The 17,051-nt window shown below is 40.1% G+C and overlaps 1 protein-coding gene across 3 annotated transcripts in view; it reads right to left on the bottom strand.

Annotated features, from left to right (window-relative positions):
• ARHGEF12 (Rho guanine nucleotide exchange factor 12) overlaps window positions 1-17,051 on the bottom strand; it is a 150,877-nt gene that overhangs the window by 17,992 nt on the left and 115,834 nt on the right. For all 3 annotated transcript variants that reach the window (XM_047877721.1, XM_047877723.1, XM_047877722.1), the window contains 9 exons: window positions 16,755-16,860; window positions 14,654-14,866; window positions 9,836-9,968; window positions 8,735-8,770; window positions 8,252-8,406; window positions 7,116-7,262; window positions 5,747-5,832; window positions 2,113-2,238; window positions 374-488 (listed from right to left, as the gene is read on the bottom strand). In XM_047877721.1, the coding sequence (XP_047733677.1) occupies window positions 374-488; window positions 2,113-2,238; window positions 5,747-5,832; window positions 7,116-7,262; window positions 8,252-8,406; window positions 8,735-8,770; window positions 9,836-9,968; window positions 14,654-14,866; window positions 16,755-16,860 (1,117 nt within the window). The remainder of the gene's footprint in view (window positions 1-373; window positions 489-2,112; window positions 2,239-5,746; window positions 5,833-7,115; window positions 7,263-8,251; window positions 8,407-8,734; window positions 8,771-9,835; window positions 9,969-14,653; window positions 14,867-16,754; window positions 16,861-17,051) is intronic.

Below are 17,051 nucleotides of genomic sequence, written 5' to 3'. Positions count from 1 at the left end.
CACTTTGAGGGGCTAAGTGGCCTTTGTCACAACCACTCAATTCTGTTTGGTGCAAAAGTAGTCGGAGACAATTTGTCAACAAATGAACACTAGTATGTTCCAATAAAACTTTTTTACAAAATATGGGATGAGCCAGATCTGGCCCACGATCCATAATTTGCCAAATGCTGTGTTAAGAGCTACTAATGGAGCATATTAAATCAAACAGCCTAAAGAAGACTGGACTGAATCTTGTTAGGAAATGTCGCCATATTCTTTGGAAATCAAACCCTCGGACACCAGGACTCTGTGAGAGATTATTCAGCAGGACATGGGTTTTTTGTTTTGTTTTGTTGTATTCCTAGGCTTTTTGATTTCAGTGAGAATGCTGTACCTGTGTATTTGGCAATATTATCTAACAGAAGAGGGTACTTAGTAAGCCTCTGCATTTGGGTAGGAATGATATCCTTCAGCTGCAGACGACGACACAGCGGATTGCTCTCGGCATCCTAAAATTAAAGTAAAATAGGTGAATTTGTGATTCTTATTAGTTACCTAACATGTACCATATATTCATCATGTATGTGTCTACAACATCACAGTTCTGGTTATTAAACCAAGACTTAAAACATGGCAAGGTATAACACGGTCTCACTGTACTTCTGGCTTTCTCCTTTATTGACGTAAGGGGGGAGGGGAGCCTTTATCACTTAAGCCAATGGCTTCTTTCTTACCTGTTTAAGCAAAAACTGAGAATATCCATAATCAACTCTAAGAACTGCTTGTTTGTGATAAAAGTTTTATCTTTACATATTCAGAAAATCTAGCTACATTTTCCTATGACTGGCATTCCTACCAAAAGTTAGTTGGCTGATTTGGTATTTGCCATTCCAAAGTGGGCACGATGGATCATCAGCCCGGATATATACCAGCTCATCTCTAACAGGGCGTCTGCAAACTTTTGAGTAAAGTGCCAGATGATAGATACTTAAGGCTTTGCATGCCATCCAGTCTTTGTCACAAGTACTCAACTCTGCTGTTTTAGCACGAAAGCAGTCATAGATAGCACGTGAATGAATGAACATGGCCGTGTGTAGTAAAGAGTTCTGAGATGGCCTTCTAGATTCCCATTCTCTGTGCACACACCTGTATAATCGCCTCCCCTTGAGGGTGGAAAGAACTTGTGAATGTGACAGGATATCACTCATATGATTAGATTACTACCAGTTAACTTTGTATTGATCAAAAAGGAGAGTGACTCCTAGGCGAGTCTGGCTTAATCAGAGGAGTCCTTAAAAGAAAGCTGTCAGAGAGACACAATCCTTCTGGCCTGCAAGAAAAGAAACAACCATCTTGTAAACTGCCTATGGGGCTGCATGGCAGAGATATGGGCATTCTCTAGGAGACAAGAGCAGTTTCTAGTCAACGACGACAAGAAGACAGGGGTCTCTGTTATACATTTACAAGGAAATGAATTCTGTGAACAACCTGGGAGCTTAGAAGAGGACCCCAAGTCTCAGATGAGACCTGCCGCTCCAGTTGATGCTCTCATTTCAGGCTGGTGAAAAAGCATGAAGAGAGGACCCAGCTAAATGACACCTGTACTCCTAAACCACAAAAACTGTGACATAATACATTCGCATTAGGTTGCTACGTTTGTGGTAATTTGTACCACAGTAAAAATCTACTACACTGTGTTCCAATAAAACTCCATAAAAACAGGCAAGAGGCCGGATATGGCCCGTGGGCCACAGTTTACTGACCCTTGATATATACCAATATCAACACTTCTGTAAGCATGACTGTGGTTACACTCTTCCCTGGCTAGTTATGAGCCCATTCTCATGTTGTGACCGTATTATGTCACCAGCGTACATGGGACACTTCCTGACAATATCTCCGTGGCAATGTGGACTTCTCTGTCAAGTATTTTAACCCTGATAATTATTCTTTATTATTTACCATTCCAACATTATCTTTATACTCTCCAATAATTTAAGAGATCATGTAGGACTTGCAAAAATATTAACATAATCCTTTTAAAAATCTTGGTCTGAGACTCCCCCCAGTTTATTCCATATTCCATAAAAAAAGTTGCATTATTTTTTTCCTTACATGACTCACTCAACTCACTTGCACAAAAGTCTGAAATCGGGAATCTTTTTTCTGACGAGACTTGATCATTTCCAGGGCAAAAGGTTGGTTACTGCAAAAGGTGGCAGCAGCGTGTTTCAACTTCTCCTCCCCTGGTCCGCTGAACTGTGCCGGGAATGCAAAGAACACAATAGAGAACGGCATATGGAGCCCATCTCAGGCCAGGCAAAATGAGAGACAACCACGATTCTTTCCACGTCCCACTAATTACTCTCAAAAGACAAGAAACGGAAATCTACATATGTCTGTGCGCTATCAATGCTTTTCCGTTACACAGGTCCGACCCTGATACAGCCAGACCTTTTCTGACCACGTTCCAATGTTTTCTTGCTCACAGGCTACCACAGCTTATCACTTGCTCAGTCTACGCCACTTCGACATGAAACAGAAAGATTGACACTTGGGAAATGTAAGACACAAAACACTTAAAGACTGAGATTAAAACTTGCTTTTCTTATAAGCGGACCCCTTCACAAAAATTGCTAACTGCTCTAGGAAGAAAAGCTGTGGGCTCTGGCTTTTTATGAAAACCCAGAACAAGTCATCAGTTTTCCGGTCACAATAAAACTGAAACGCTGCTGCTTCATCCACACGGAGGGTAGAGGTCCATGCCTTCAACCTCTCTGGGGAGGGTCCCATGAGTCTATGAACCTCTTCTGCCAAAAATTACACCTTCTACTGATATTTTTAAATTTCTAAATTTAAGTTTGTATATATACTGATTTTAGGCTCTTATAAAACACCTAAGAAGTGCTTCACTCATATAGTCTTATATAAGTACAGATTCAATTATTTTTTAACCATCTTCATGTTCATAATAGTTGCTCTATAGTTTACAAAGAAGCTTTTCATATAATCTCCCACTTAAAGCCATTATTTCCAGGGGCACTTGGGTGGCTTGGTTGGTTAAGTGTCTGACTTCAGCTCAAGTCATGATCTCAGGGCTCGTGAGTTAGAACCCCACGTTGAGCTCTGTGCTGACAGCTCAGTGCCTGGAGCCTGCTTCAGAGTCTGTGTTTCCCTCTCTCTCTGTCCCTCCCCCACTTGTGCTCTGTCTCTCTCTCTCTCTCAAAAATGGATAAACATTAAAAAATTTTTTTAAAAAAATAAAGCCATTATTTCCAGAAGTTTGTACGTGAAGGTATTTTGTGAAAAATCCTTTTGTAGTGCATTTGTAATTAAACTCAGGGTATCGTTTCTTCAAGTAGCATACGTACAATGTGAAAACTTTAATAGTTTGCTCCAGTGTCAATTGATATTTTATTATAAATATGACACTTAACACATTGAAAGATGAGACTGGCAGAATTTTTGGTATGTTAGTCAATCAGAGTGCCATATATGTACTAACAGCAGCTGGGTTTACAAAAGAAAGTAACATCCCAACCTCAAGTAGCTTTTTTCCTCTTACAGTAGTTGTCAAGTAGCTTAGTATACATAAGGTGATCTCAAGGGACCAATACCAGAAAAATACTCTCCAAGCCTGTTTTAAAAAATAGAGCAAATCTAAAGGCCTATTTATGATTTTTGCTTGTAGTATTTCTGGCCAATGCTTTGCCCTAAGCAAACACTTTGTACCTCATAGTTACTAACCAAATTGGTTAGTCCATTCTATTTTTCCTTAGCTTTTTATAGGTACATCACAATGGTCAAGAATACAATTCTTCTGGGGCACCTGGCTGGCTCAGTCGGTGGAGCATGCGACTCTTGATCTCAGGGTCCTGAGTTTGAGTCTCATGTTGGGTGTAGAGATTACTTAAAAAAATAAAATCTTAAATTTTTTTTTCTTAAGTTTATTTATTTATCTTGAGACAGAGAGAGAGAACACAAGCAGGGGAGGGGCAGAGAGAGGGAGAGACAGAATCCCAAGCAGGCTCTGCACCATCAGTGCACTGATGGTGCAGAGCCTGACGTGGGGCTCAAACCCACGAACCGTGAGATCATGACCTAGGCCGAGATCAAGAGTCGGATGCTTAATTGACTGTGCCACCCAGGCACCCCTTAAAAAAAAATCTTAAAAAACAAAAGAATACGATTCTTCTTACATGTTTTAAAATTAATTTTCTTCTGTCCCACTCTGTTAAGGGGTTTCTCTACATTATTAGTACCATGTAGTAGGTTTATGCAGTCTAATGGACTATGGCAAAAGGACTGACTGCACCTCTGTGCCTTATTAATGATAAATCTCACTTGGCACTTGGTGGCAAACACTACTTATATGAGATCCAAGTGAAACTGCATAGGAATCAAGATTGGTATCTTAGGTCCACATGACTTAAGCTTTTAAGTCCAAATTTGACATGAAAATTGATGCTTTACCATGTCATACTATGGATTTTCTGTTTCAAGTTGAGTAGTGTGCTGCCAAGCCAAGAGAACGCGGTTGCAACCTTCACTGTCACCCTAAGATCAAGGAACAAAACGAGCCACACCATCACAAAGTAGTTGTAAAGTGAGTTGGGTTTTTCAAGGACTTAAATCTCCTTAGTAACAATAATGCCAGAGCAGGCCTTGTGAGAAGATGGTTTGGAAAGTTGAGTAAATGCAAGATGAGACCGGATTGTGATTCCGCAATTTTTTCTAGGAGTCAAGTGGCTGAGAGAAGATCTACTATTGGATTAGTAGATTCTGAGCCATGATCTCACCATCAACAAAAGCAGTAAGATGGACATTGTTTTAGTCAACTTTCTAGCATTTAATTTTTTAAAAAGTTATCATTGTAGAGTTAGCAAAATCTTGTGGCATTTTCTCGAGCCCTCTGCGTATTGATGTAAAATAAGTTTCTGTGGGCATATCTAACCAGTTCCTGTTCAACTTGGGTTAACATTTTGAGAACAGGATCATATACTTTACTATTATCACAGCCTTAACTGTAGTACTTTCTTTAAAAGTTTGGATCAAATTCACTTTCCCTTATGAAAATTTTCTCTATGTCCTAGTTTGGGTCTCCCTGCTATTTCTTCCCCTAATAACCTGTCCTCTCCCTTTTTTGTAACTCTTAACACACTTGGAAGAACTAATGACTGTCTTCCCAGGGATTGTAAGCTCCACCCAGGCAGAGGCCATGTCTGCTTCAACTGCCACTGTACCCCTAGCATCTAAAACAGGGTTTGGCTCAGAAGTACATACTGTGGGGTACATACTCACAGAGTCGGACAGAAAAACAGAACAGCTATGAAACAGCTATGACAGTCTCCGAACTCTTTCCTTACACTGTAAATAACTGTCACTTCTTTACTTCTGTGATGGTAGCTCTGGATCTACAATTGTTTAATGTCTTAGAGCACGATTCTGAGACCTGGACAACGGAAGACGGCTAAAATTTTACATTAGTTAAATTATTCTTATCAAGAGTCACTTTGCTCTTTGTTAAAACACAAAGAATATCTTTGATGAAAAAAGAGCACTTAATTTGAATGAGCACCTTTTCTAAGATATTAACAACAACAAAAAACTGATATTACCCAAGAGAATACATACTTGGACCCCTTTCATCTTTACAGGAGCTTTGCAACGTGGATGAGTTTGCAAATTTGCAGATTAGTTACTCAACCCTGAATGTGATCTTCAAGTGTCTATAAAAACATTAAAATGAAATAGCAAATTTCCTTACCCAGGTCAGTAAATCTTCCCCAATCTGATCAATAACTGAGGTCTCATTCCTCTTGCGAACAGCCTTCATTTGCTCATTCAATCCAACTAAGGGGGGGAAAAAACAGCAAAAAATAATTAAGTATACAGCCTGCATTACTGGTTGTACCAAGAACCTAAATTTTCAAAAAAAAAATTTTTTTTCACAGTAGTGTGGCCGCTTCTTGCCTCCTTAAATATAAATCTGAACACAATTCTTATACGTACAGATACCTGTGAGCTCTCTCTGAAAAGCAGGTGCCAAAGCATAAAACAATGTGGAAACTAGCACATTACATACAGTATAGGTGCATCAAATATGCATCTAACTTCAAGACTCCCTCATAACCATGCTCATAAAGAAATTTAAATAGAACAGGTGATTCTGCCTACTGTTGCTCTCAAAACGTTCCCATTCACAGGCAGTGGATATAATCACACTGAACTTGTCAGTTCATGCCAGTGAAACCTAAGATCACCCACAAAGACGTAAAAGGCATCAATTTGGTAGGCAGGCGTTGGCAGGTGCTGATGGCATCCTTGATGCAAGAAAGCTTGAGAATTAAGGATCACAGAGAAGCAGTGACTTACAAAAAGAGAAAATGTCTACAAAGGTCTGAGATGACTATAACCAAGGAAAGCCAGCAAGGTAGAATTTTTTTATATATTTACTCAAACCTTTGAAGCAACAATAATTTAATTCCTGAAAATTATTCCATCATGAAATTATATACTGTATATTATATATCCAAAAAATATATACATCATTATATTGGATATATATTTTTAAAAACACATACACTGCAACTGATAAGAAACTTCCAAGGGTAATTTTAATTATTCATATTTTTTATCTTAGACATCAACTTTAGACCTTAACTCCTGGTGCTAATACTTTATATACAAAAGGCTGATGGTGTGAGTGGGTGTTTGGGGAGGGAGGTATTCAAACATCAGATCACTTCTTTTTTTTTTTTTTTTTTAAAGTTTTAACGTTTATTCATTTTTTGAGAGACAGAATGTCAGTGGGGGAGTGGCAGAGAGAGAGGGAGACAGACTCCGATACAGGCTCCAAGCTCTGAACCGACAGCACAGAGCCTGACATGGGGCCTGAACTCACGGACATGAGATCTTGACCTGAGCTGAAGTTGGATACTTAACCCACTGAGCCACCCAGGCGCCCCTCAGATCACTTCTTTATTTAAGTTATGTGCTCACATATTATTATATAATTTCAGGAATGCTAACATGGATACATTTAGAAGATTTTACTGTTATGGTGCCTTTATGCACTCACAATCTTTCATCTATTAAAAATGTTAACCACAAAGATCAGAGTTGATTTTTCTTACTGTGAAGTTGAAGAATATCTTCCAAGTTTGAAAAAATTTTCCGTAGTTCTGACGGTGACAGAATTCCTTCTCTGGATACTCGCTGGTAGAACACTTGATCAAGAACCTTCAGTGTTCGAACATGAGCTCTTTCAGTGTAGAACAATTCTAAGCAGAAAAAAAGGAAATATGAAATATACCTCATTTAGAATGATTCCATGAGACCAAACACAAGCTTTAACTGGAATTAAGCAGCAAATTAGCTCTATAATAATTGTTCATAGTCTTGAAAGGATGTAGTATTTCTGATGTCACTTTCTTGAATCTATGAGACCCTCCTACATACTGGCTCTAAGAGTTGAATGCCAACAAATGAAAAATATCATTCAAAGCTATTCTGTATATTAAAGGTAACAATGTACTCCCAAATCCTTCTGTCTCTTCACAGTAGTACCCACCAACAACAGTAGAAAGCTAAAGCCCAAATAGTATATAGTCTTTCAGTTGAGACCTCTTCAGAAGTCACAGTATTTTGGTTATCTCATTTGCCTACAAACCCTCATTTCTGAGGCCAGACTTGTTATTTCACTACATCTCAAAGTGATCAGACACAGGAAGGATATTTATTTAAATAGCATCCTAAAGTCAGTGGAGGGCACAGCCTCCATGTCACCCCCATTTCTGTCACATATACACTGGGGTAAAATAAAGAATACTGCTCGAGGATAAAGGAAGGACTGGTTCCCAGTTTTCTTCCTATCACTTATCAGCTAGCCGTGTGGTCTTGATTAATTCAACCAATCACCCTGAGCCTGAGCTTCCTCATAATCTATGCATAAAAATAAGTTGGCATAACAGTGAAGTGAGAGGACCCATATTGTCTTAATGACTATTCAAGTTCAAGATCTATAATGCTATGAATCTTAAATACCCTGAAAGCTAAACACCTTTGCCTTTTAAATTATCATTAAGAATCATAGAAGCGTTTGCATTTTTTGAGTTGGAAAGTTCAAGGATCAGCTATCTAGTTTAAGTTCCCTTTTATGTAAAACAAAAGGCTAGCAGAAATTTTGAAGCAAACTCCAAGACTCAGGGGCTTGTTTTAGTCTAATAAAACTCACTATGTGTGAACAACAACAAAATCTAATTACACTCACCATTAATTACTTCCTGTCTTTTGATCTCACAAGGCTTTAGTCCCAGTAACACTTCTCGACTAACGAGCTGTTGCCAGTTGGGTGGATCTGTCTCTAAGTCATTTTCAAACTGTTCATCCTCACTTTGACTTTCTCCAAAAGCTATGCTGTCGAATCTGATGGAAAAAAAAAAATAACGAATTCTATTCTGAGGACATCAGGTGGACAACGGGAAATAGCACAAGTGTTTATATTACAGCAAATAAGTCATATTTCTGAAGTACTGCCTAGTGCAGGGCCTGAAACATCATCCTCTCATACAAAATGATTTACATGTGTTATATATAACTCTATAAATATCTTGTGAATAGTTTGTGTTTACTAAGAACGTTCTTGTATACTATCTAACGGATCCATGTACAGGCTTTTTCCTTTAAAATTAGAATGTTAGTTTTCTATTTCTTAAAATATGCCTCTACTGAAAGTTACTTCAGGATTACTCACTTTCGAAAGGGCTTTGGTGTCCCATGTTCAGGCACCCTAAAAATAATGGAGAATAAAGGGTCAACGTAAAAACAAAATGGTAATCAAGAAATTTATGCCAAAGACCCTGAACAGACATTTTTCCAAAGAAGACATACAGATGGCCAACAGACACATGGGAAGATATTCAGCATCACTGATCACCAGGGAAATGCAAATCAAACAACGAGATATCACCTTGCTAGAATGGCTAGTATCACAAGAAATAGCAAGTGTCAGTGAGAATGTGGAGAAAAAGGATGTGATATATATACACACATATACATATATATATATATATATATATATATATATATGTACACACACACACACACACACACACACACACACACACACACACTATGGAATATTACTCAGCCATAAAAAGTATGAGATTTTTGTCATGTGTGACAATATGGATGAACCTAGAGGGTATTATGCTACGTGAAATAATACAAAGACAAATACCATACGATTTATGCATGAAATCTAAAAAACAAATGAACAAAGAAGCAAAGAAAGCAGGAACAGACCTATAAATACAGAGCTGGTGGCTGCCAGAAAAAAAGTGGTGAGGGGATGGACAAAACAGGTGAAGGGGTGACAGATCCAGGCTGCCAGTTAATGGAGTGTGTAAGTCAGGGGAACGAAAGGCATAGCACAGGGAATACAGTCAATGGTGTTGTAATAGCTGTTGTGGGGGGACAGATGGCAGTTACACGTGTGGCCAGCACAACAGAACGTATAACCTTGTCAAATCCCTACGATGCACACCTGAAATTAAAGTAACATTGTGTGCCAACTATACTTTAATAAAAAGTAAAAGAGAAAGAAATTTATGCCAGAGATACTCAAAACTGGGTTAAACTACAGTGGCTAATAAACAATTTTTCTGGAAGTTATAATGATTGAATATAAAATAAATTAAAAACATTTCAGTACCTGTCTAAGATTTACCAGCTATAAGCTCTAGTTCCTTTCTTAAAAGCATATGTGGGGAGAACGCTACAAAGTGCAGGAATACTATACAATGAAATAGGTGAAGTTGGCCTAACCGTCCTCCATAAGAAATCACTGAATTACCTTTCCACCTCCCACTCCTCCTCCTGCACTTGGTCTAACGGAGGAGGTGGGAAATCGAAGATGGTATTGGGAGTGCGAGGGGCGCCATCCATGCAGTCTCCAGATGCAGGTGTTTCTCCAACTTGCTTTGATCCTGAAAAGACGAAAAGTCAGACCCTTAGACGGTGTTAATGAAGACAACGATTCCAAAAAAAATCAGTCTCCAACGAGAGCTTCAATCCATCCGTAGCACATTCGTAATTCAATTACAGGTTAGCTAGAACCAAAACTCTGATATAAAATGCACTAAAAAATAAACAGAAATATTCTTTTTAAGCAACTTTTTAAAAACCAACATAAGACACGTAAACAACTCAGAAGAGAAACATTTGCTGACGTTATCTTTTTCTAACCCCTGTGCCAATCTTTTTCATACAAATTTTAGTTATTATGGTGGTCCAATTTGAAATAATAACCTCATACTTCTTTTTCTTGATTTACTACCTTTAGGTAATATACATTTCTTCCTCCTCTAAGGATTTTGCTCAGTTATACTTCCCACCTTCACTTTCCTCCCATTTCTTCCTGATGGATAATAATTATATTATTATTACTAGCTGAGTTACTGGTTATTATCTAAGTTTAAATGATAGAATTATATCTGTGTTTTTATTCCATCAAGAAGTTAGTACCTTAAATCTCCTCTATATCAAATTAGGTATTTGGTTTACCTACATCCTTCCCTTTAATTGTATTTCTCTCCTTCTACCCTTCATTTCTTTCAACTACATTTTTACTTGAATCAGTCGATGGAGTTTTACATTTCCCTGATCTATGGCCACACCTAAATATTCTGTGCCTTGCCTATTAGGTGGATTCTAAAAGCCTGAAAACCAACAGAGTGCTTACATTATCGTGTCAATGTACACAGTGTCATAAGCAAAATACAACACATTACATATACATATTATTCCTGCCACGTTAAGAGGGATATTAATTAGGATTATGTTTCCTTTTCTGCTGGTCCAAAGATGCACCTCATGGATCATGAGAAATAGAATGCTCATTGCATCAAGGTCAGGCACTCCCTCAGCTACTTCAAGATTATGCCACTTAACTTCGTTTCACATTTAAATCATGACTTACCTTTCTTGAACAACTGTTTCGCTTAGCATTTCTGGATGGCTTTATTTTACAACTGTCAAACACTATCATTTTATCAATTCTCAGAGTTTTTCATTTGCTACATCATACTATCAACTGCTTAGAATCTCCCTTTTTCTTATCTACTAGTTCTCGTGCTCTAGTCGGGAGCAGCTGCTCCCTTGGCCTGTGACATAATTATCGTCTAGGAACTGCCTGCCCGTCCCCACTTTTCTGGGTTGTTTCCACCATTTCCTGGATCCCGTAACATTTTCTTCTTCAGTTTTCTCTCATTTTGCCGGAGTGTGTATCTTCAAATCATGTTCAAGGAAAGGGTGCATTTCAGCTAAACTTTGAATCGTGGCATATCTGAAAATGTCTTTGTATCTTCCTTCATTTCTGATGGGTAATTTGGATGGATATCGAATTCTAAGTTCAATGATTTTCTTTCAGCAAGTTGAAAGGCATGGCTCCTTTGTATTCTAGCCCCTCGTGTTATAATGAGAAATGTGATGCAGCATAATCCCCGTGTTTTTTTTTTTTTTTTTTCCCTTCAAAGCTTTCAGGACTCTGTATCTCTGATGCACGGAAATTTCCAGAAACATTTTAGGTATGGCTCTTGTTATTATTACTGTTCTTGTTATTCACTGTAGGTGGTTCCCAGTGAAGACAACTATTCTTCTTTACCCTTAAGATGGTCTCTCTCATCATTTCTCTGTCTCTCCTCCATTTCCTCTGTTGATCTTTCATCAGACAGGCAGATATAGGACCTCTCGAGTCTCTCTCTCTCTATATAATTCTTGTCTCTCCAATTTCTGTCTCTTGGTATTTCTGATATACATTCTGAAATATTTTCTTGACTTTATTTTTACGGACTTCTTTTTTTTTTTGTTTAATTCTTGGTAGCTCTGGTGGTTCAAAAACGTGCACAAAGTTTTGATACTCCTTCCTTCAGGGGTCGAACCTAATTATTCTGTCCCTTGAGTGTGAGCTAGATTTAGGGGCTTGCTTCTAACTTGCTGAAGTGACAATGTGCACCCACAGAGACTAACTCATTAAAGATAGCCAGGCTCCTTTCTTGCTCTGTCTTTTGGATCACTCCGGAGAAAGTTGGCTACCGTGTCATGGAACACTCAAGCAGATCCATGGAGAAGCCCGTGTGGTGAGGAGTCAATGACTCCAGCAAGGAGCTAAGTAAGTCCCCCTGCCACCAGCCACCTCCCTGAGCATAGAAGCAGGTCTCCTGGCCCTGACTAAGCTTTCAGATGACTGACAGACACCTTGACTGCAACCACATGAGACAGAATTGCCCAGCTAAGCTGCTCTCAAGTTCCCCACCCACCAAAAATGTGACGCGATAAGTGTTTTTTTGTGTTAAGCTATAAAGTTTTGAGGTGGTTTATACAAAGCAGTTGATAACTAATATGGTAGTTATTGTATTGTAATAGTTACATTAAATCATTTCTCTTTGGTTTCGGAATGTTCCTTTTTCATAGTACTGTTATTCTTGTTTTACAGATGTAATTATTTTTAAAATTTCCCCAAGTATACTATCTAATTTAGAGGTATTTTTTCAACGTTCTTGTCTATTACCTAAATTACGGTTTTCTGCTAGGGGCGGTTTTTCTGTTTATTTCGTTTTCTTTTTTTACGCCATCAATAGGTTTGGCATTAATGTATTATCTTAGGTCTTGACTCTAGCAAGCAAATTTTTTCAACAGCGAGTAATACTATTCGTATTTGAGTAGCTGCTGGGGCTTTCCTTTGCAGCTATACACAAGCAAATCCATTTCAGTTGGGAGCTCTCTGGACAGGGTGAGACCCTGGCATGTCTACTGTCAGGCTTCAGGCCCCCAACTGTTAGAACTAATGTCCTAATTAATGCCCTCCAGGGCACTAATGTCAAGGAGGACCTACCCAGCTCTCCCTACACAACTCACTCAACTCCTCTAAAAGAGCACACTCATGTTCTTCTGGTACATAAATGACAGACAGCTCACATTTTACAATGCAAGGATCAGAAACTGTTGACATCATTGTTTTGATTACAGGCCTTCAATTAATTATTTTCAGCTTTATTTCTTACTCATGCACTCCATGTAACACATGCCAACTGCTGAGCCCAACATCTTTCCAGGGTTCTAATGGGCAGACTGGCTCCCCGCCTGGGACCCCTTGTACGGATTATGGACTCCAGCTTCCTCTATGTTGTTTTACTCATCAAACCACTCTTGTCTACTTTTAATCTCCCCAAACTCTGTTGAAATCTCTTACTTATTGATAACATGTTCTCTTCCTCCACTTCCTTTCTCTTCATGGTTTTTATTTATTTGTTACTGGTTACCCATCTGCCATGTTTTTATTTCAGTGAGAGCTAGGAGCCATGAATTAATGCACGTACTCAACCCAACATCTTCAGAATTCCACGTAAGATAAAACCTCCAGAGTTTTCTACAAATGTCACCCCTCCTTCTTTGTCTTAAATAAAAACCTGCCTATCCCACTGGCGATGACCTCTTCTGCTACAGTGCTCTCAAACGGAGACAGATGTTTCCATCGTACGCTGTGTACTTCAGGGCAGAGCGGAGATAGATACCCTTGTTCCTCAATACTACTGTCAGACCATTATCTTGCCTTCCTATAAAAATCTCTTGCCGCCTGAGACTCTCACTCCGAGATACTATCACATGCTCTCCCTCCTCACGACAATCATCTAGCAATACTGAACCTTTGGCTGCTGGCTCACAGCTTCCCTCTCTCTGCTGCTATCACATGAGGTGACCTCAAAACCCAGGGATATTAAGGTATTCAAACCCCTGGCTTGTTGGCCCCTTACTTTCTTCATCTCTAGTTACTTCCTTTATGCCATGTCAGTGACCACTCCCATAGCTTTATCCTCGACCCTGTCATACCAGAAATTGAACTGCTTCCAAAATCGCCAGTATAGATAGGCATTCCCTTCTCCAAATAAAACCACTGATTCACCCAGCTCACTTGCTTAAGAAACCCATTATAACAAGTATGAAGAAATATGGTAATAAGCTCTTTTCCCAGTGACCTACAATTACTTTACATCTTCCTCTACTCCTCAAGTCCCCTTGCCCTTCACACACGCTCTGCCTCTCATCTCCTCTCTCCTTCTCCAAGCTCTTCCCTATTCATTATATATAGTCTGTCCCCTGCATCTTCAACCTCCTCCTCTTTCCTGGCTTCCCTATAGTATTAAAACAACAACAACAACAACAACAACAACAAAACACCTCTAGTATCTCAGGTTTTTAAAAAAGTCTTCTTCAGCCTCCCCCCAGGTCTGCTTCTAGCTACTAAATCCCCTCAACACTTCTTTTACCCTTCCATTACTGGATCGGGCACAATCTGAATTTTTTATTGGTGTGACTATCTCCCCACAGGACTAAGCAGCACAGGGCAAGAATCTAAGTGTCACTTCTGTGTGCTAGCATCGGATACAGAGCTAATGCCTGACAGAGCGCTCGATCGATATTCCTCAATTGGTGAGAATTCAAAATGATCACTTAGCACAGATTTATCACCAGCTGTAGAAGATATTAAAACGTTAAAATGAAGTTAAACTTGGATTCAGGCTTGATTAAAATAATATGCCACTCTATTGCTGACTTAGTGTGACCGTTTTAAAGTCTTGAGACTTAGTTAAGTTGCACTACAGCATTCGCTCACCCAGATCATTCTCTTTCCCTCCTTCCTGGGAAAGAGTGGCCCCTGAAGCCCCAGAGGACATGGAATTGGCTGGCAGGTACCCAACGTCTGTTCCTTCACCTGCTAACCCACTCTGGCGCAACTTGGCAGAGTCCTGAGGCTCAGGACTCACAGAAGAGGGTGTGGATAAGTGCTTAGGGTGCCGCTGCTTCTGTAGTTCCATAGCTCTGCCAACTGAACAGAAAGCAATGGTTAATAATGTATGTTTCAAAAATCTAAAAAAAAAAAAAAAAGAAGAAGAAGATGTAAAGGATCTAAAAATTGTCTGGAACATGGAAAATATTTGTGAATTATTACTGTGTGAGAGACAGATAGATAAGACAGGAAGAAATGAAAGAAGGAAAAGAAGAAAAAAGGAAAGAGAAAAATAAAGGGAGAGAAAGAGAGCAAAAGAAAGGAAGGGAAGAAAGGGGGAAAGAAGAAAGGAAGAAAAAAGAAAAGGAGGGAGGGAAAGAGAGAGGACGGCAGGGGAAGGTGGAGGAAGGCAGAAGAGAAAGGGAGGAGAAGGTGGCAGTGAGGAGAGACAAGAGGGAGAAAAGGAGAGGAGAGCAAAGGTGGGGAGGGAGCGTGTTGAGAGAAGAGATGGACGCACACAGAACCGTACTCACTTTCGTAAGAGGGAAGATGGAGCCTTCTGTGAGCCTTGGTAAGGCCCCGCCTGCCCCCCAACACTCACAGCTGCACCATCATAACGTGCCTCAGACACGATCGAGATTAATCTGCAGCCTGCTCACTATCCCTGTTTGCATCAGTAACCACGAGAAGCTAAAGACACTTAGGTCATCATCCCCCACAGCACTGCGCACCCTCACATAGCTCTGTACTTCCCTAATCCTAAACTTCTCCCTTCCCTAATTCCTAAAATTCTCCTTCTGTATCCCTTGGAACTCATGGACAGCACCTATGAAGGACTCCATTCTTGGAGTACCTGGTGGGTCAGCCAGTGGAGCCTCCAACTTTTGATTTCGGCTCAGGTCACGATCCCAGGATCATGGGATTGAGCCCTGTGTCAGGCTCTGTGCTCACTGAGCATGAAGCCTGCTTAAGATTCCCTCCCTTTGCCTCAGCCCCTTTACCCTGCTCACACATGCGCTCTCTCTCTCTCCAAAAAAGAAAAAAAAAAAAAAAAGACATATTCCATTTTCTCCACCTCGTCTCTAAAAATTTCCTTCATCTTCTCAGTGTTTGGGGCACTACTGGTATTCGACACCACTACTGGCGTCGGACATCCAGCACCACTGTTAGCACAATGCCACTCCCACTCCAACCTCGCCAATATTTTCCAACGCGGTGCTGCCCGGTCGAAGACCACTACATGACCTAATTTCCCGCCCGGTGGTACCACCCTCCCTATTTCTCCCGCAGAGGGCCGATCTCTCTCCGTTAGGCCTGAGGGTGGAGGGAGATCAGGAAATAAAGTACAATGGAGAGGTGGAGACATTGTATAAGTATGGAGAGAGTGAGTAATACGTGTATAAAAAGATTAAACAAAGAATGGTGGAGAAATCCATGCACGTTTTTTTTTTTTTTTTTTTTTTTGATTTAACAGAAGTTGAATGCAAATAAAATCCGAATAGGTAAGTAAATTATGTTATGGACAACTGACAGGATACTACAATTAAAGAAGTCTTTTTAAAAATTTTTTAATGTTTATTTATTTTTGAGAGAGAGAGAGACAGAGAGAGAGAGAGACAGAGAGAGCACAAGCCGGGGTGGGGCAGAGAGAGAGGGAGACACAGAATCCGAAGCTCCAGGCTCTGAGCTGTCAGCACAGAGCCCAACGCGGGACTCTAACTAACAAACCGCGAGATCATGACCTGAGCCGAAGTTGGACGCCTAACCGACTGAGCCACCCAGGTGCCCCTAAAGAAGGTGTTTAAGATAATTATAGAGCCACGTGGGGATAGTTAGCTCAGAAATAACCTTGAATGCCAGCACGGTACATTGGAAATTCAGTGGAATCATTTCAAGAACACCTGTCTCCAATACTTCTAGTTAACTGAGCCTCTGAAGGGAAGATGGAGGGAGCTGGTGAGAACGCGCCATTTCCGGCTTCACATACTTGCACTGTTGTCATGACGGCTTGGTCTCCTCGGGGGTCCCAGGATGCTGGGGAATCCTCTGCGCTTCCCTTTTTCTTCGCCTTCTCGATCTTTCTTCATACTTTGCTAGAGTCAAGGTACAATCAGAGAGATAAGAGACACACAACAGAGTCGAGTTCTTTTGTCGCTGTCGAACACAGAAACGCAATTCTAATGGTCAGCTGAAAGAACTGGCTAAATGCAAGTGAGACACACACACGCAGCACTTGTTAGAGGCTGGCACACGGTACCGTGTGCACATCAAACTCAAGATGTCT

Source organism: Prionailurus viverrinus, chromosome D1 (genome assembly GCF_022837055.1).
Source record: "Prionailurus viverrinus isolate Anna chromosome D1, UM_Priviv_1.0, whole genome shotgun sequence".
In the NCBI taxonomy this organism is placed as follows: domain Eukaryota; kingdom Metazoa; phylum Chordata; class Mammalia; order Carnivora; family Felidae; genus Prionailurus; species Prionailurus viverrinus.
Note: the sequence above shows the minus strand (reverse complement) of the source record. Positions and strands in the feature narration are given on the sequence as shown.